The following is a 21,527-nucleotide window of genomic DNA, read 5'->3' on the forward strand; positions in this document are numbered from 1 at the left end:
TGAACAGCTTTTATTTAACATTAACAAAGATTAACAAATACATTAGCAAATATATTGCCCATGGTTAGTTCATGTTAGTTAATACATTAATGTTAACTAATGAACCTTATTGTAAAGTGTTACCATTTATTGTACTGTAGAATTATTCTAATAATAATAATAATAATAATTGCTATTATTATTATTATTATTAGTAGTAGTAGTAGTAGTAGTAGTAGTAGTAGTAGTAGTGTATTAGTATATGTGTGTGTTCATATTAAATGGGTTACCAAAAGATTTTGTCATTACACTATTGCCAGTTTATTTCACATGGTAAGCACCATTGGTGAACATGTAGGCAGGAGGTGTTCAAGCATTCAGAGATTCCAGACGTCCTTAACACAGTCTACAAGAATCCTCTTTACAGTCATGGAGGATCCTCAAAGCAGGCCATTCTTTTGTCCTTTAAAAGCTTTAAGCTGTTTTCAGTTGTGCAAAAATAAAAAATTTGTATCTAGCCAAACTTTTGAGATTTTGTGCATTGTTTTTTAAAAAACAGCTAATTCAGTCAGAACTCGCCAGGTCATCCCTGGCACTGCATCGAGTGTGTTAACACATTGTTTTGGCGTGGTTTGGACTGTGAAGTCCATGGCTCATTTGGCCTAATGACAAACCTTCAGTCCTTGTGCAGCTAAGCCCCAGCTGGAGATCTTGATTTTATGTGTCAAGCATGGCCGAAAAGCCTTCCAAAAGGCCCAACTGGCGTTTTTACAATAAAGGCTTGCTAAGTAATATTGCTGACATTAAAGTCTGACAAGCTCTTGAAATGCTAAGCATTCTGAAATTACATTCAGTTTTGGAACACATAACAAAAGTAGACAGAATAAACATTACTATAATGTTGTTGTTTTCAGGCAAGCTTGCATTTTGTTGCGGAGCTAGACGAGGTTCCTTGGAGAAGCCTGCTTGAGTAAGGCAAATCTGGGCTAAATGTGACAATGTATATGACAAGTGACCTGCAAAACCCAAAACGAAATATACTTCAGGTTCAGCCAGTTTGGCAGCATCGAATAACAAAAGGCCAAAAGCTGAAATAAACTCTATAATTGAATCTCTTGCGTTGTCCACACCTGAACGGACTAACTGAAGTGGTGTGACAAGTCCTGACTAACATCATTACTATCGCACTGCTTGAAGGTGAATGTGACACAAATGACCTTAATTTGTCAAACGTGAGACTGGAAAGACAGACTGGAAAACAGTAACACATGTGTTTGATTCTCTGGTGGGATAGACTGTCCCAGTGACCTCTGACCCCACAATGTCTGCAGAACTTCAGACAAAGTTCTGAGAACATTTCCAGTTCTACAGTTTTCATGCTGTAGAAATGAGTCATTTAAAAAAACCTGGGCTTGATAACACATGGTGATGTACAGGAAATACACACATTATGTGTGTGTTTGAGTCTGGACATCACTGAAGCCACATGTCTTCATTTTAAATTTAAGATACATTTAAAACAAATGCCTTACACTATGATAAACACAAATATATGTGGTTAATTAGACTCCTGCTCATTTTTTAAATTACAGGTCTTCTGTCGGATCAGTTTGATTTCTAAGGGACATAATATTTTATGTTTTGAGTTCATGAAGAGCTGAGAGAAGAGCACAGTTCACTGTCTATTTGCAGTCTCAAGTCTCCTCAGATCAGCTGTTACAACACAGAAAGTCTCCAGAGCAAACAAGCATGACCAGCAAAGTTAAGCAGAGATCTTGAACATCCCAGAGCAGTGCTGTTAGTCTACCAGCTGACTGAGAGACGGTTCCTGATTCACATTCCACAGCGACAGAGTCATTCCTGGGGATTTGCCGACCCAAGGCAAGCATAACGTGGATGGATGGATTTTCCTTTGTGAATATATGCAAGCTAGAAAGAAAAGCAAAAACCACAGGCTTGTGATGGTGACCCCTTTTTAAGTTCCAGCTAAACGGTAAAGGTCAGTCCTCCCTTAGGGTTTTTTTTTTTTTTTTTTGAGGATCTGTGTTTGGACAGTTTATAGTAATAAAATCACTTACATGTTTGACTTGTCTTTGCTTTGAAATGAAGAAATAACTGAAAGAAGCATTTTAATTCACTTCTGATTCACAGTCTCCGAAGTTTTTAATCATGTTACTTTGTAACTTCTTTAAAGAATAATGGCAGATAAAAGTACTTTTGAAATGTCTCAGTTCAGAAGCTCATTTCATTTCAGTCCAGGTAGGAATAAAGTCTAATCCAATTATCCTGCTTTATCAGCACATTTTGCTGAAAAATGCACTTTTTTGTATACGGTTTGTACATTTTCTAATGCCTGAGTTATTTACATGCACTCATGTCATTCTAAACCTTTTTTTTTTTTTTTTTTTTTTTTTGAACACAAAATATATTTTAAACAATGATGGAAACTAAACCGTTTTGGTGAGCATTTGGGTACCATTAACTTTTGTGTTCATTTTGTGTTCCACAGAAGGTTTGAAATGACATGAGGGGGAGTAAATGGTCCTTTTTGTGTAAACTAAGATTATCAACACCTGCTTTAGCCTTCTGAATGACATTATTTGCTGACGTCTGTTTCACTTGGGTTGGTCACTTTGAGGTCAGTAGGAGATCCTACATTGCTCAATGTTTTATTCTCATAGAATGTCAGAATCACTCATTTGTGGTGAATTCCTAATTCATTACACTTGCAAACAAGGAAGAGTGACCGGCGGATGAACCGCTGGCAGAACAGACAGTGGCTTCCCCAGCACGCTGCTTCTCTGCCTGTCTCGTCCTCTGTCTCTCTGTCCTCATGCAGCTCCTGAACTCTCAGCACAGTTAAACTGTTGTGAAAGACTAACAGAAAAACACTTTGCATGCACTCTCTGCCAAAGACGGATGAAGGATTGTGAACGCAGCTAAATGCTGACGCCAACCGCACAAAGGCATGACGATGAAGGACATTTCACAATTTGCGGACAGACTGATTCCCTATTTGAGACTTTTTTTGTGTCTAAGTGCAAAAATAACAATGTAATACCATCTGTGCTTTCATCATGAGAGCAGTGCGGCTTAAGGCTTTGTGCTCATTTGCATTACACCACTGAAATAGAAGTAATGTGATATTTCACAATGCTTTAATCTGAAAGCAATGGTTCTCAACCCTGTCCCTTCAGCCCTAATCAGATCTGATTGTCATTAGCAGAGGATCCAATAAAGCTGACACTCAAAAGTGGACAGGTTTGAGAAACACTGGACTCTTGAATCTCCACAGATGCTGCAGGAGAAGCTCCAGGTTTCATCACATTAACTATCAACATGATCCACTAACCACAAACACAGCACTTATTGTCTTCACACAGGTGTCCAGACACATGTGACCACCCTATAGCACACATCTGACCTAGCATTTACAGATGGTGAAAATAATTTAATAAATAGCACATTTTTCACAGTTTCCTCCAACTAACAGGCAATTATGGGATTATATACTGTATATATATATATATATATATATATATATATATATAAAGACTCAGCAGTAATGGCCCTGTTTAACCCTAGACTGCCAGCTGTCAGCAAAGCCGGATGCATCACACTGTTAGACCGAGTCTAATCTCAAACACAGACAGATGAGAAGAAATTTAACTTGACTGCCAATGCATACGTAAGGTATTTCCAGGGCTGCAGTGTTTTTTTTTTTTTTTTTACTTTCACAATAACAAAAAAAATCTAAGAAACATGGCTGATAAAATAATCAGAAAACCACAATTTAATATTAGTATTTAACTAGTGTGAAGGCAATGAGAAATAATGCATTTGGATACACCTTAGTGCTCAGACAGAACATGTTCACTTATCTCTGGACGACAGGCACAGAGAGCTAAAACTAAGCCTGCTACTCCACTTCATTTCACAGGCTGTGAGAACCTAGAAGGTACGCTGTCAGGACAATTGGTAATGCTAGTCTAAATGTGAAGCTTTTCCAAAGCACATTGATATGCAGAAGAGACTGTGATCCTTTTACGCCTAGACCGCAGACTGTACGAGCCGCAGGAGTGACATCAGGCTCTCTCTTTTCATTGCTGCTTATTGAATAATGTGGATGAAAAGGACCAGGTTAGAGAACAGTCACTATCAAACCAGCACCATCTGCTATTTTGTACAGAAGAAAAGAGTGAATGTTGCTGGTGGCCGTCTTTACAATGCAACATTTCCTTTAAATAGCCTACATGTTATATGTGCAGAGTATTAAACTCTGAGTACTTGATGTCTTTATATGATGATCATACAATTCATAAAACAACCACACAAGCCTATGCCCTTTTACTAAATCTAATTTAATCTCCAATGCAACTATTCACTATCTCATCTTAACCTGCACCTTTATGCAGCATGCATAATGCTCTCTGTTTTAATACGAAGCTCGTGTCACACCGGTGTACTTTTGTCTGCTTTCCTCTCTGCATTACTTCATTTCAGAGCTGCGACCTCCAACATGGACAAAACGTGCGGTGGGCGGGGCCGCTTCTCTCGACTCGCGTTTAATTGGCTAGTGTGATTCCCGCTCGCGTTTGATTGGCTGCTAATGACATCATACTGGAGACTAATGACATCATGGTGGAGAGCCGCCGTAGGGCGAGATGCTTGGCTGGTCTCGACGCAGTCTGAGCTCACTCAATCCTCGACTCGTGGTAAAGAGTCAGGGGAAGATGATGGGATTACTCATTTGATGAAAGAAATGGCTGCAATGCGGCTCTAAATGTTTTTCCCGTGGATGCTGAAATCCAGCGAGTCCCAAAGACGCTGTCCAGCTCCAAACGTGCTGAAAAAACACTGTTGCGCTACATAAACCGCCTTGGACAGAACTGAAGCTCTCCTAGACAGTTTCTGATGCTTTCAATCATGCGTGACTGACAGACACGGTCCTGAATGGCGTCATCACTAACCCCTGCGCAATTGTGTTGAGGAAAAAGTTGGATTCTGCCGGTCATGCCGGAGCCTGATGTGTACAGGAACCTGTCTGTCTGCATTAGACGAGTGACAAAATGTGCTAAGACGTTATAATAACTTTATTTTATGATATTAAAAAGCATTATTCTATTGTGCAATGCTCATTTAGGTAGGCTACATTCAAATGCATATTTTTTTACAGATATGTAGGCTCCCTCTCTGTATTACTATTTGAAGCAGCTAGGAATTATATATATATATATAAAGGGTTAACAAATGCCTTTCAAGCGTAGGGTACTTACCTTTAGTTCGTGCATTGTGTCAAGATGTGGAAAGTAATCGTTCTCATTATGAATAGTCCAGTAGTAATCCAGGAGGAAAGTAATATTCCACAGCAAATAAATAATTAAATAAATCCTTAAATGGTCGTCCGTTGGAAGAAGTTATCCAGTACACATTGTTCTGATGCATATGCATAGTGGCCTATAAGATAAAAAAAAAAAAAAATGATTTTGGGTTCAGAGAATAAATTAATGCAACTGTTCTCAGCTCTTTTTTCCCTCCAGGCACAGATAAATACAATAAACATGTCCACTATTAAAAATAGTTTAACAGATAGGCCCTATAAGTCTTCGAATGCAGGTAGGCCATTTGTAGTTTTCACATAGGCCTATAGCAACACAATAAATCGTGCTGGAAAAGTTGATTTGAGAACTCAGATTATTAACTTTTTTTTAATCTCAGATTAACTACATTTAAATTTTTACTTTCCTAAACCGTTTTAGCTTCAATTTTGGATTGACATGAATTATTGTATTATGTGTATGATTGTTGTACACCTGTTGTGCATTTTAAATTAACCTCGTGCACATGTTTAATGCATTGGATTGTAAGAGCAAAAGATGGAGAAAAAAAAAAAATCCACATTTTGGCAAGATTTTACAACTTTTTCAAAAGTGAACTCCTTTTGGTCTCCAGAGTTACTGGGTAAATTAAACGTACAAGCAAATGTCCATTTAAAAAATTAGCGGATTTAAAACTCGAAATAAAAAGTCACATAACCACTTCTGAAATACTTTCATGACCTGTTCTGCATGGAAAGTTGTCTTTAAATAGGCCTACCTAATTTTGTTTTAACATATTATGGGGTAAAGGTTGAATAAAATATAAATAGGCCTATATCAGGACTGATGGATATGTTATTGAAGTTATTGAAACTTTTGTTTCTGTATTTTTATTTTTTTTATCCTTTTTTTATCTTACTTCAAACTTTTTACCATTCGTTGCAATATCAGACACTGAAGCAATGAAGATTAAAGAGATCATTTGCGTTAAGGTTCCTCATATTCTCTGTTTGGTAGCTGCAGAACAAAGAAACTCCATCGTGCCTTTCTAAGTTCTGTAACAAAGGACTGAGACCGACTGCTCATTGTACCTGTTGCTCGATCACACAATCTGAGCATTTCGTGGTTAATATGCATCAAAATCACGCTGAAAAATGATCGCAAATGGCACCAAATAGCATTGAATTAATGGCAAATGATTTAATTTAAGAAACACTAAAAACACAAGTATGCAGAATTTATCAGTAGATATCATGCGCTTATAATTGGCTATATCTACTTCGCGATTAACTGCTATATTATCTTACCGATCAAAGAGATCAGTGCATATCGCTCTACTTGTAACTAAACTCGTCTTTCATTTAACGTTAATAGTGAAATACTTTGCATGCGTAATTTTCGGTCAACTTCCTTCGCCAATCAACTTTTGACAGCTTTGTCTTCCTGCGTCATCCTTAGTACCACATGAGCCAAAAATGGAAAATAACTCTCAACCCTTTTTCTCCAAAATACATCCTCTCGTTTTTGCCTTCCAATTTCTTCATATTTCATCTTCATTTATAGTTTGAGCATCTAGAGTCGCCCTTCAAAGCGCCCCGCTGAACAAAGGAAAGCTCCTCTTGCTTTGTGTCCAACTTTGCGAGCTGACGCACCAACTCTTGGAGAACTTTTCAAGATAAAATTCATAAACGAAATGCATTTGAGCGCGACACAACCCCGATGGGAGCATGCGAATAACTCACCTGAGCGTTTTGCGAGGTCTTGTCGTGAAGTCGCGTGCACGGAAAAAACTTTTCGAATGCATATTTGGGTTGTGTTGATGGGTCCCTTTGTCTACACGTGTGAAGGGGTTCTTGGCCGCGCCTTGTTCATTTCAGTTCGAGTCCCGCCCTCTACATACAACTAAATAACAACAAAGAGAGTAACTTACTAGAATAGCTACTCGTGGGTGCCCGATAAATGAGTAAATAAGTGATTGTTTTGCTCTCCACGATACAAACTGCAACGGAGGAGCACATTTGTTTCTACAATTCAATCATGTTCTGTGTATGGGTTTTTAATAATTTTAAGTAGCCTAATGTATATCTGTTTTGTGTTTTTGTTTTCAAAATTGACACTGAATGGTTATGACTTTATAAAAATAAAAATAAATAAAAAGTGCACTAAACACACTTAGAATGAATATATATTTCCTGTCATAATTTCCAAGTCAAAACAAAAGGTTCTATGTTTTATTTATTTTATTTTTTTTTTTTTAAATAGCTATGAAAAAGTATTCGATAAAAAGGTTTTGGACGTACATCAACAATTTTGTCATCATGTATCACTTATATATGTATATATATATGTATATATATATATATATATATATATATATATATATATATATTAGTTACTTAACAAGTAAATAAAACTTTAATATTTTATTTTTGATTAAGATATTAAGATATCATCATAATTCGAACTTCTGAGTGTCCTAAATAGCTAATAATTGCCTTTAAATTAAATTTTGAGACATTATATTTTAATGCGACAATGAATGTACGTTAACGCATTGAAATATATTTAGCTATAATTCATGTCAACCAGCACATTTCACTGTACTTTTTTTGGTGCCCATATAGCAGAAAGAAACAGACAAAGGTCTTTTTTTAATACAATTGACTTAAATGTAATCTAATATTGGCCTAGAGGGAAAGGACACACGTAGTGTATGTGATTAACCTGTAGGACACCAAACTGACTTCATACATGAACCAAACATCGATGCTCTGTGTTTTGAGTAATGGATGCATTCCTAAATGCATTAAAAAAAAAAATTTTTTTTAAATAAAAATAATAATAATAATAATAATAATAATAAAACATGAAGGCATGCAGTTGTTGGGCAAATTTTGAGAAAATAAAACACGACAAACCAATTTATTATGACTACGGTATTTTTACCATGAAAATCCACAACGCGCACCGAGGTAAAAGGCGCATTTTAAACCACTAGATGGCACAAAAATTCTGCTCAGCACTTTTTTTAACAACCGATTTTGATGATGCACGTGGAAGTTGCAGCGCTATCTCCAATTCGTACGAATTCGTAATTTCTTACGATTTGTCTAAACCCCAGTGATGGGTAGGTTTAGGGGCGGGGTCAGGCGTTGCCTAGATCATTCGTACGAATTAGCCACCTGTCATTTGGCTTGATGCGATCGCGGACAGCAACGCAAAGTTGATTTTGTGCTAATTTGTTTAAATAAATAAATAAATAAATATTTATGTATGTTTGTTTATTTAAATAGCAAATGAGAATCGATTAAATTAATGTCTATATTTTGCGACAACGGTCTTGTTAATGATTTCCCGTTTTGTTCAAGGTAATTAAAGCAAGAGTCAATAACCGAAGAATATGTAAAAGGTATGGTATGGGGTTAAAGGTGCCCCTGCTGTCGGGGCTTAAGGCACAATAATTAACATGAAACATCATGATATGACATCTATGTTAGCGTCTGTTTATTATAACAGACGCTAACATAGATGTCATATATTAAGTTGGCTGTCCACCATATTTATAATGAAACCATCATATTTAAAAATATGATATTAATAATTTCATATAATAAAATATCATATTTATTTGTTACAACTGCAAAGCTTTATTAAATTGTTATGGGATCCCATTCAATGTTTTCAGAACCTTTACTTTTTTCATAATTTTGTTTCTGTATTTTTTTTTTAATTAACATGACAGTATATTGAAAAATGAATATGAAATGAATAAGAAATGAATTCTTTTATTTATCAAAACAAACCAAAAAAAAACAGTACAAACTTTGCCAAAGGGTTGTTTTGAACAAGTAGCCTATTAACTTAGACATTATTAAAAACATCATTTTAGCTAAAGCATTTGTATCAATGCTTTGTGCCATTGAGCCTTTTACCCTGTGTGTGAGGTAAAAGGGTCCACCTTGCCACTTCATACATTTCTAAGATTTTTAAACAAACAAACAAACAAACCACTTTTATGATTTATTATTCACACAAAATCTGTTGCTCTATCAATGTTCAATAAAAACATATATCATTTGTTTTGGTTTAGATGACATAAGATTTGAGTAATGTTATAAATTCTTAGATATTATAAACTCTCTTTATGCAAAAGCAGCAAGTTTCCTCAAGCATTTTTGAGTAATGAGTCAGAGTTTACAGCACAAATTGGCTCCTAAACACAAATGTTTATTATACCATTTGGTTGCAGATACCATTTTTATTTATTTTTTTATTTATTTTGTCACTTAATGCAATGAAATGTATTCACTTTACTTGTGAAACAGTAACAGATTCATGCGGTTTCAGAACTGTAAATAATGGTGATGTTACTATTTGATATGGGAGAAAAGGTAAAAAGATGAGATCTGACAGCCTCAAATGTGCATTTTCATAACTCATCATCAGTGCTTTCAGATACACGTTATCATTAAATGCAATGACAACAGAGCCAATCTAATAGTAAGTACCAACAATGTTGTGTAACAGTGACAGCAAAGTGCATTCTTTTTTAATAAAATAAACACTGCTAATTCATTTTTAAGCTTACAATGTTAGCAAATTGACCACTGTTAATATATAATTATTGGTTATACTGAGTGATAACAACAATATTTAATATAAATTGAATAATAAAAGATCAAATATAACCAATGGCTTACAACATTTTAACAAAATAGAAATATCTCACACAAGTCACGAGTCTTAGATGCATCTTTACATTCTATACATAAATAGCATTATTATTATTATTATTTAAAATGTTATCAGTTATAATAATGATATTGTGTGACTGACCAAATGTAAACCGTTTATATTTAAAAGATAGTTAAAATATTATAGTGTATATTTAAAAGACGTGTTTTTGCACTTTTTTTTTTAACTGATACTGTATGTTGCTTACAAAACCAAACATATTTATGCATTTATGTCATATACACTCGACAGTTTGTATGTGCTCACACTCACATTGTGAGTGATTTTATATTAATTTTTTTGTACTTTCAAATTCTCCTTAGTGCTTTGGTTGTCCTGACAAAACCTGAATATTCTGTCTTTATACCCCATATGTTTTAGTTAATAAATCTCATTAAAGGTGAGATCAGCACACACACCAAACCTGCATCACACTACACTACATTAACAAACTGTTTGAGTTCAAAGGAACTTCATGTTAAATGCAAAGATCCACCGTATTTCAAAGAATGGGAATGGTAGAGGGAGGAGGTTTTATATTTAAACATTTCAGTGCCACAGTGTCCAGTGTTTTATGGAGTGCAGTTTTGGATCAGTATTCGTACCATTTGGATTTGTTCTCCCTATTATAATAATAATACCAATAATAATGGTATTTACATGAGTACAATAAACACATTCAGTACATAAAGTAAACGTGTATAAAAACAAAATCATGGTCACAATAAATCTTGTTCAGTCTCAAAGATTGTTAACAAATATGCACATAATCTAAATTCAATATGATATAATTAGCAATTGTTTTGTCACTAAATTATAGGCTAGTTGGTGACAATACTTCCTACATCCTACATGTTAGTGACTAAAACACAACAATCAAGAAAACCAGTACAAATGTACCTATTCTTGCATCAATAATGTTACAGTACTTTTTAACTTCTATTCACAGAAGCAACTATCAGTAAAAGAAATCAAATATTTTCTCACTTTAGTACAGCAAATTATATTTGTAGGCCTATATTTGGCAACACATCATGAAAGATACTATAAACATTAGAGACTGGCTCTTCTGTCATTTTGTAAGGCAATGAAATTTAAAAACTGGTGCCTTTCTTCTTCTAGTGGCTGTCAGGAAGTATCTTATGAAAGATAAACCTTTTTCTTTTTATAGAGGATACAGTAATATAATGAGCTGCCTACAAGACAATGACTGCACCCCCGCCAAACTGCACTGAGAGTACTTACAATGTAAAATCTAAGCTTTCTTTCGCTGGTGTCCTCCGAGACAGGCAGGTTTCTCTCCGCTTCTTGTCTGACACCCCTCCCTCTGGAGAACAGATCTGGCCAGAACCCCTGCTGAGTTGTTCTTTGGGCGCTGTGGTAACACCCACACTACCGGTGAGAGGAATGCGCCCAGATTGTACAATACAGAATATTGTATTGGCCGTACAATAATAAGCCTACCACGGCTCTTTGCATGCGTGTTATTTCCAATGCCATGCGTTTTGTTTATGTATTCTTAAATGTAGTCCCATATATTACATTGTGCACATGTTCTATGGCAATCTCACAGAATACAGGAGAAATATCAGGGCAATAAACGATGAAGGTTGTGTTTGGTGGTGGAGGGCCGATAGCAGCCCATCCCCCTCTCTAGGAGCCCAGACTGTCTGGAGGAGGGGGAGGGGAGATGCAGTCTGCTAGCTAGACAGCCAGTCACTGAGTGCATGAAGCCACATGGATCACCTTTCAGTGTAAATTCATAATCAAGGAGCATCTGTACTTGAGTAGCCTGGCACATGCACATTAAAATTACTGTCACTGAGGCATAGCCTAAGTCTTGTGCATTGACCCGCAGACATTTGTAAACTTGCTCAGATAGGCTATAAGAGCCACTTACAGTATAAGCAACATGCAGCTTGCACAGCTGCTGTTATGTGAGCGTTAAAAAATCGTTGAGGCAAGTAATATGTGCTTTGCAAGTCCAAACAGACAAGGCAGACGGTTCATCGGGATCAAAGGTGACACGCCCACTTATGCAAATCAGGAAGTGAGTCAACGGAGCAGTGTTTAGGTTCAGTTCCAGCTGAGTTTATTTCCTTTATGAAAAAAGTTCTGTACAGGAGTTTATGAACAGTCTGTCAGGCAGTGACTTGACACAATAAGCTGGCATGAGATTTATGGCATGATAAGACAAAACAAGATTTCTACACAGCATATTGCACAGAATGGATGAAAATAAAGTTAATATATTTCCAATGTATATATAAAAATCCTTAACAACCATCTTGAAATGAAGTAGCTAAGCAAGAATGTTTAAAGATAGCCATTCTAGTGCCTGTCGAGATAAAGCGCAAAAAACATACATAAACACACAATCTTTTTGCCTATGATAGGCCTACAGCTGTACAAAGATTTTTTTTTTCTTTTTTTTTTCTTGCTTTTTTAACACAACAGCTATAAACCTGAATCGGAAATACAAATCTATTCACCATGCCTTAAGATACTAAAACAATTAGCTATAGGCCTACTTATCGGACAAGTATAAAAGATTAAATATTCAAATACAGCGAGGAACGCAGTACATAATCGTCGCGAATCTCAAATGGACCATTTTGAATGTGTAACGATTTTCCATCCAGTGGTTTTTCAAGATATAAAACGCCAAGAAAATCGCTCGTGTTAAAGCTACAATCTGTTTAATTCGGCACGCTCAGAGAAAATGTAAAAAAAACGAAGCACATGTTGGCTTGAACTGGGTTTTGGAGTTTGTGTCTTTAAGACGCCTGCAGATTGAGACTGTAAACATGAAACAGGAGGTCGATTCAGAGACCACTTGCCTCTTCAAATTACGAAATCCAAAACAGCGATTTACACCTATGACACCCCCCATTTATATATATTTGTACAAAAATACACTGAGAAAATAATCAAACGTTTCCTCTCTTTAAGTGTCAAAAGTCTACATTTAAATATATAAAAAAAACAAAGGTTAAAACTCTAGCCCTTCTTCGGAGAAGGAGACAGACAGATGCGAGTGTACTTACAAGAACATATATATGACGAACTGTTTGGCCAGTGGCCTATATAAATACATCCATATAAAAATGACATCTGAAGAACACAGAAAAGGAAACAGCCATGACAAAACCTAACAGTATTTCTCAATAGTTTCAGAAACTTAAGAGTTTTGGTCCTGAATTGTAGAGAGCAGTATATAAAGTTCAGCACAGATTTTAGTTTGTATTTGAATCCTGAAGTTAAGAATGAAAACAGCTGGTGATTTTTTTTTTTTTTTTCCTGCGAGTAGGAAATCAAACATAGCGCCATCTATCCATTTAAATAATCCTAACGTTAGTTAAACTGTTCGACAGTCTTACAGAATTCTCAATACAAGAGCGATGACAGATAACATGCGTTATTTTACCCCCTTTTCTTAATGTAAAAAAAAAAAAAAAAAAATGTTTGTCTTTTCTCAACCCACCTTGCCAATAAATCCGCTATGCTGAAAAACAGCCTATATTTCAGGAGGCTACCTCTGATAAGCAATAAAGTCCACAAGTCCATTAAAGTTCTTAAACGTCTCTTTTGATTTAAAAATTATTAAAACAGACGACAGAAGCCCGCCTTCATGTACGTGCAAATCAATCAGTTTCCAGTTCAGAACGTGTTTTCTCAAGCACTCCTCGTGAATTTCCTCCTGTCGTCTCGTGCCGAGCACGGGGAAATAACTTCGGCCCTCTCGCGACAAAATGTTTAGCGGCACTTTCCCATCCTGCCAGCGTTTCACGAAAGCATCGTGGCTTTTGTTTTTCAGCGCTTTGCCGTTGTCTCACGCGCGGGACCCCTCACATGGTGGCTTATTTTACAAACACACTTGTCTGCTATCCCTTTTGTTCAGTGTTCTTCCTCAGAAGTATTTCCTCAACTTTTTCTAGTTCAAAACGTGAGCCGTGAACACCAAGTTAGAAATGGTCGACTCCAACCAGTCCCCTGAAATCATTTCGCTCACCTCAGGGGTGCAGTAGTCGGGGAACTCAAAATGAGAAGCCCCGGATTCAAAATGCATGTCAAAGTCTCTGTCCAGCACCGAGGAGCCGATGCTTCCCATGGACATGCTGTCAAAACCCGGGCTCGGGTTAATGTCCAGCATGTCGTCGTCGAGTTCCTCGTCGGAAGAAGAGGAGAACTGGGATGAGGAGGACGAGTGTGACGCGGACGGAGTGGGTGAAGACGCTCGCATGCTGGTGTACCTGTGGCGGTCCGAGGACGAGCTGCTGGGGGAATCAGCGCCCTCCTTGCCGCTCGTCGCGCCGTCCTCGTACAGGCTCAGCGGGTCGCTGGACTCGGCGGAGCTGCTCAGGGTCGGACTGGCGGGCACAGCTGCTGAAGACGGGCTTATGCCGCTGCTGCCTCCGAAAATATAAACCCGCTTTGCCTTCTTGTCAGGAATTTGCTTGGAAGCTGACGCCGACTTGGATTTGTAAAGAGAGTGGTGATCCGCGGGTCCCTGTTCGGGAAACGCAGCCTTCGCGCTACCCAAAACTATTTTGTGCGGCTTGCTGGTTGATCTGGGGCTCCCACTTTTTTTTGAGGACGGTTTCGATCCGGCACTCGTGCTGCTGCTCCCGCTGATCTTTTCTCCCTTCTCGCTCGGTTTGGGGCCGCCTGACTTCACCTTTTTTCTCGGTCGGTACTTGTAGTCTGGGTAGTCTGCCATGTGCTTGAGTCTGAGCCGCTCCGCCTCTCGGATGAAGGGAATCTTGTCGCTGTCTTTCAGGAGCTTCCAGCGTTTGCCAAGTCTCTTTGAGATCTCCGCGTTGTGCATGTCCGGCGACTGCTCCATTATCTTGCGCCTTTCGATTTGCGACCACACCATGAACGCGTTCATTGGTCTCTTGATGTGACCGCTGGGGGTTTTGCACCAGCCGGGGTCAAGCTTGTCACCCCCGGATGCCGTGAAACCAGGGGTCGGAGAGGAAGCCATGTCCAGATCCAGCGCGCCGGAATCGGAGGAGTCCCCAGCAAACAGCGCATCGGGGTTCTCCGTGCTGCTTGTTTTCTGGACCATTGCTACAGTCTGAGAGAGAGCGCGTGAACTCTCAAGTCCAACGTGTCGCTAAAGAAAACTCAGTCTCAGAATAGTCCTGAGGAGAGCCGAGGCGGCTGGTGCACCACACTCTTTCTGTCGTGCTTAGTGCAGTGGCTTTTGTGTCTAAAGTTTTGTTTCGGGGCTTTATCATATAGTTCAATGAGCTGATACAGTTTCCGATTTCCACAGTGTCCGTGCATCCATTGATAATGTTGTATAACAGTCGATGAAAGTTTGTATATGAGCGCAGCTATGCGAAAGCTCAGTGTTATGGTATGCGCTGCAATGCAGCAAAAGCTCTGTTCAAGTTTCGGAAGATATCTGACTCCTTCTGCATATCCTTCCCCCGTTAAACCATGCGGGGAAACCATGTAATGCTAGCACAAGGGTCCGTCTCTTTAAAGCAGTCTGTAAGTTTCAACAGACTTCGATTCTGCCTCATACAGCTTTATCCGTTTCCAATGGTATAATAGCGACAGCGGCCAGCCAATCATAGGCTGTTTCTAGCCTTTCCTTGCGCCAAAACACGCCCACTCTCTTTTCATTGGCTGAAAAAGGAATCTAATAATAATCAGCGCGTGCAATGAGGAGCTTTGGGTCTGACCTCATTCCAGTATACACGACCAAGTTAGTTTTAAAGGTACACGATTGTTATTTTTTTATTTATTTTTTTCGTTTTTGCCTGTAGACAAGGGAGGTGTGATCTTTGAATGCATATAAAACAGACACGTACTGCTTTGAGTTGAAAATGAAAGCTGGATATGTTTTATATCAGACTGTATTTTGACAAGCACTTACATTTAAAGAAACAAAACAATATAAATAGCCATTACATAAATAAAAGATCAATTAATATAGTATGATCAAATTAAATGATAAAAAATGATAAAATATGATAAAATGATTAAATAAATTAAAGCTTTCTGAGTATTCATCAATATCTGCCACCAAGTCAGCTAATTTCTCAAGCTCATTGCTGTGCTGGGCTGTACAGTGGCAGACACACAGCTTCCAGTGTAACTGAGTCCAGTCTCGAGTCTATGCGCATTAATGTTCTGGCTGAATCGGAAGAGGGTGGAGCCGCTGGAAAGCCGGGCGGTCCATTGTCACAGAACGCACGCCCCTAACCCCCTAAACAAAACACAACAGCAGCAGTGTTCATTTTCGCAGTTTAGGTTGAGCAACACTCTCAACGTCTCGTCAAGAGAACTTAACTCGCTGACAGGAACGAGTTTACACCGAATGCCACCCTTCCATTCGGACCCCTTCCTGCCCATGTGCCAGTGTTCAGTGGTGCATCACAGAGATAGTGAGACTGGTACATGTTCATGATTAGGGCGAGAGGTCTACATACACGATTTGTTATTTACCCCGAATCTACCAAATCTAGTACTAATCCAGATCTACCGTTGAAGAAACACTGGATTTGAGTGACGCTAGATGGCAGAGTGGAGCCAAGGGACGCGTTTCGTTTGCTTTTAATGCAATATAGGCTAATGTATATTTGTTAAATAATTACATAACGACCATCCGAGATATATGTCACAACGGTTTGTTTTACATCCTTAATTGTTATTGTTTACCCAAAACATAGGCTCAAGCACGAGATAAAAAAAAAAAAAAAATGTCACTTAAGGATAAATCAGCAAAAAAAAAAAAAAAAAAAGTAGCTTTGAGCCCTTCATTGTGGTTTGTGTTCATGGGTCATGAATTGTTAATATGAATTGTGAATATGAATTGTTCAAACCCCCTCAGGAGAAATCAAACCGATACGTATCAGACCTCAGTTGGATCCACATTAATCCAATAAACCTTTCTCTCGTACATGACATAGCCTACAATTACATAGCCTAATGCATTATTGCTTATTGCTTATTTTTAGGAATAAAACGACTGTTATATCTGACAGTTGAATCTCTGTCTTTTGCGTGTTTCATTTGTCTCGGTGTAAAACAGCCACACACACACACACACACACACACACACAAATCGGCTCTGCAGGTTTTAAAAACTTAATCTTTAATTAAAGTAGTCTATAAAGCACACATAAACGCATCATGGATATCTGTAAATAACGATAGTAAAACGTGTTATCTTTATACACGCGGGGAGGGGGAGTGTATTGCATATTACTTTATGGCTTGTGTTGGCGCGTGACGCAGCTGAACAGCTCGCGACTGTAAAGCGCCAAACAGCAGGTGCAGGGTGTCTATAACACACAACGAAATTATAAGTATAGTCTACTATCCGATTTATTGGCAGTATTATTGCTTGAACACTGGCATATCCAGTAATATGCTACTTTTATACTGTATGCTCTGTGACTGGGCTGAGAACTATTGAGACTCAATTTTCTTCTATTTATTTTTTGTAGCCTATATCACAACAAATGCTCATATTATGTGAACATTACACAATGATGAATAATGAAAAACCTTACATACACAATAAATGTTATACAAGTTAAATTTATATATGTATTGCCAAAATTGATCTCATATTCTTTTCATATTTTTCTGTGCTGTAACTATTCTGGTAAAAAAACATTACCAGTGTTTTAATCCTAAGGCACAACAAATAAATATAGTAATACATTTACAAATATTCCTTTTCTACAACAGGGGTTCTCAACTCAGGCCCTCAAGGTCCACTTTCCTGTAGAGTTTTGCACCAACCCCAATCAAACACATCTGAACATCTAATCAAAGTCTTCAGGATTACTAGAAAGTTATAGGCCGATGAGTTTGATCAAAGTTGGACCTAGATTTTCCAGGAAAGTGGACCTCAGGTCCCAGAGTTGAGGTAATAAAAGCTGCATGAATAATTATACAATAATTAGAAAAATGCTGTTTTAGATGTTCCACTAATGTTACTTCTTGACATTATTTCCCATTCTACAGTTCTGCAATGCACAGCCAACATTAATAATTACTGATGAATAATTGATCTGCTCTGAGATGACACATGTTGAGTCATACGCAGAGGATCCATTTTTTTTTTTGTGAACTGACATAGACGCCTTGTGTATAAGGCACACATGTACATAAATCTGTGTCATTCACTGACAAGATACCGCACATCTGCTGTGCTATAATGAAGATATTGATCATCGTATCATGCAATGTATATTTGAACAGCTGCTTCAGATACATCTTATCTTATCAACTGACCACCTGTCTGGTAATGCCGAGTTAATCATTTCTAGACACAGCTCCCAGCATGCCTATTGACAAGACTTTTGTTTTCAAACTTTGATTTTGAAAGTTCAGCAAGGGCAGTGTGAACATCTGTTGGTGCCAGGGTTGGATGGAAGAATAAAAGACAGAGATATGTGAAGAAAAGTTACAGTAGATTAGATGTTTATTATATATATATATATATCAATTTTCAGAAAGCTGTCTCTCATTTAAATATTCATAATGCCATTTTTACCCAGTTACAATATATAAAATCTTTAAAGTTGTAATAGTAAAAAATCCGTATTACCTGTTAATGGAAAGTCACAGAGTTTGTTATTTTAGTCATGCAGCTAAAATCCTCTGGCATGTGTGAATTGCAAACACACACACACACACACACACACACACACACACACACACACACACACACACACACACTGCCTTGGTTCTAAACCCTTTGGAGAGATGTTTGGCTGCAGAACAGTGGATTCCCCTGAGGTTCATGTCCATACATACCACAACTCACTGTCCCACAGCTTTAAAAGAGTGTGACAAAAGTAGGTGGCAGGCATCCAGACATGCAGTGGAAGCTCTTGTTTTGAGCTCACAGACATGTGCATATAAGCATAGCGAGAGCAGGGTAACACAGGTTAGAGACGCACCTGATAAAGTACACTTGATGTTGACACCTGCAATGAAAAGAAGAGATAAAATGCAAAAATTCTATGATTTTGTGGCCACTGTGAAATGTGTGAGGATGTAGTCCTAGTCAATGTGACCATCTGATGAGACACAAATGTGAAAGGCATGTGAATTCACTGCAGGCCCTCACCACATATTAAACATAAAATAAGAAAGCACTGCAAAACAACAACGACAACAAAATATGACCAAATAAGAGCTATCTATTGTGGAATAAAACTGCAAAGAAATTAATGTTTGAATGAAAATTGACACATTTTCCACTGAAATGACAAAGTGACTCAACACCAATTACAGGCAAACGTCAAGCTTTTCACACCTGACCACAAGGGAAAAACTGAAATGGAGATTAAAGATAAGGGTTAAAGAAAAGTGTGTTAATGTGTGTGCAAGAAAGAGAAGCAGGGCATTGAGAAGAGAGGGCCCATCTGCTCTCATTTTACCTCCTTGATTTGCCTGTGTATTTAACATGAATGTTAAGGAAATGTGTATGCAAAAAACAGCATTGTCATGTTTTGTTCTTGTGTTTGGAAATCAGGGCAGATGTTTTTTGTCATTCATTCAAAAGCAGAAATGAAATTCTGAAGTGTCTAATGTCACTGATGTTTCATCTATGTGTCCTTTTCTTCTTTATGTGATCATGCTCATGATCAATAACAGTTGGAATATGCCTTTAACACAACCAATTATGAGGATAGTTAATGCTTGTGACTTCTGTAAGAAAGTACATTTAAAAATTCAGCAGATGCCTTCATCTAAAGAAGCATACAAATTAAGAGCTGTTCAGAAAGGGCTGGGAAGATCATTCCACCACAGGTACAGGGATTTTTTTCAAAAACTTAATGCTGTCAGTGTCCAGAGATTCATTGCTGACGTGATTCTTAGTATAGGTCTGTTAGTGCTAAAGCTGTTTTTAATGCCTCTGTAATATCCACTCTGCCCGAAAAATTTTGCTAAAATGTTGTCTTAATAATATGCCTAATATAATACAATACAATAAAAACAAATATTTATAAAGCACATTTAAAAACAACCAAGGCAACCAATATAAACAAACAATATATTATGTTTCCCAGACAGCAGCATAGTGTCGGCCCAGATCCGGCCCACATCTGGGTCGCGTGGAATCCACCAGATGTGGGTCGGATCTGGGCTGACACTATGTTGCTGTCTGGGTTTATATCTGATACAAGAAACACACTGGATAATCATCTCTAGTTAATTCCCATTTATTTAAAATGCATACAATATATTGTTATGAAATTAAAATTTAGCTGAATATCAAGCTGGAATTTTTGTAAAAGTGCAAAAATTGCCTTAAAAGCATGATCTATAAAGTATTTATTTGGGCAAAATACACTTTACACTGCTCATATTTACACAAACTTCTATGTAAAATATTTATTTGGGCAAAATACACTTTACACTGCTCATATTTACACAAACTTGTATATGTAAGCAATTTACAATGTTATTTACAATTTTCAGAGCAATGATAGAAAGAAAGAAAAACATTCAGGATGAAAAAGAGTGGCGTTGAGCAGGTGGTGTTGGCCAGACAAGGCAGGTTTTTTGGTCAATTACAGTGACATATGGTGTATTAACACCTTCACCTGAGCACAGTGTAGGCGCACTCCTCTGAAGTGAACTTAGAGCACAGAGCAATTACCAAACCACCAACACGTACGATGAGCTCTTGTGTTCTTGGTCTCCTTTTCACAGCATTGGTCTTGACCTTACAAAAGTGTTTAAGAAAATCTTGTCACTGTGAGATTTAGGCTGTGGACATTCATGCATGTTTTTTTGAGCATTGTGTTGAAAGAAGATGCCTTATGGTTTGTTTCGCAATAGAAAATCACTGTGTAATAAAAAAGGTTCCTCTCTGGGTTTTATAGACCAGACTAAAAACTGTTAAAGTGTTGTAAGAGGAATCATTGACCAGTCAGTTGTTTATAGTCCATAGTGTCCTTACTAGACTCTATTTTAGAGGGCTTCACCCAGCTGACTTTTCATCCACCCCCCACCCTCCCTAAAATGTGCAAATTTCTTTTCATATTTGTACAGTGTGTAGTTATTTCACTATCTTCCCCCTTACCAATAATTACATTAAGTATTATGACTCCCCAATGAATATTCCACTCTAAGCGGCATCTCATATTCAAGTAAGAGACTAAGCCCCCAAGATCTGAGCGTTCTCCCAGAAGCCCACATCATTTTAGAGCATCAGGACCTGGTAGTCAAATGCATTGGTGAGGGATTCCCTGTGCTTTGATTCTCTGTGTCGCTCTCTCTCCTCACCTCCATGCTGGCAGTCCTGGTCTGGGTAGGATGCTGAGTGATGGCAGATGCGTCAGCTGACCTCCGATCATTTGGCTTTTGTATCTCCAGTTTGCACGGGCGTCTCTGGGCAGATTCGGACTGCTCGAGTTTCCCTCCTCTCTCCCCTCAGACGCACTGCGGCAGCCAAGGCACACACACATTTCCAACCCTACACACACACTGCACTCGCTTCTGTTTTAAGGA

General features: G+C 37.9%; 1 protein-coding gene and 1 long non-coding RNA gene across 2 annotated transcripts in view; both read right to left on the reverse strand.

The window, feature by feature from the left end:
• LOC311275765 overlaps nucleotides 1–7,169 on the reverse strand; it is a 113,322-nt gene extending 106,153 nt beyond the window's left edge. The window contains exons 1-2 of the long non-coding RNA XR_014624974.1: nucleotides 7,040–7,169; nucleotides 5,256–5,436 (exon numbers count right to left, since the gene is read on the reverse strand). This is a non-coding gene — a long non-coding RNA (uncharacterized lncRNA). The remainder of the gene's footprint in view (nucleotides 1–5,255; nucleotides 5,437–7,039) is intronic.
• Nucleotides 7,170–12,095: 4,926 nt separating this feature from the next.
• sox4b (SRY-box transcription factor 4b) lies at nucleotides 12,096–17,046 on the reverse strand. The gene has a single exon (XM_084385722.1). The coding sequence runs from the start codon at nucleotides 15,100–15,102 to the stop codon at nucleotides 13,966–13,968; it is 1,137 nt and encodes a 378-aa protein (XP_084241848.1). The 5' UTR covers nucleotides 15,103–17,046; the 3' UTR covers nucleotides 12,096–13,965.
• Between the last annotated feature and the right edge of the window lie 4,481 nt (nucleotides 17,047–21,527).

The sequence above is a fragment of the Rutilus rutilus genome (genome assembly GCF_951802725.1).
Source record: "Rutilus rutilus genome assembly, chromosome: 17".
Lineage (NCBI taxonomy): Eukaryota > Metazoa > Chordata > Actinopteri > Cypriniformes > Leuciscidae > Rutilus > Rutilus rutilus.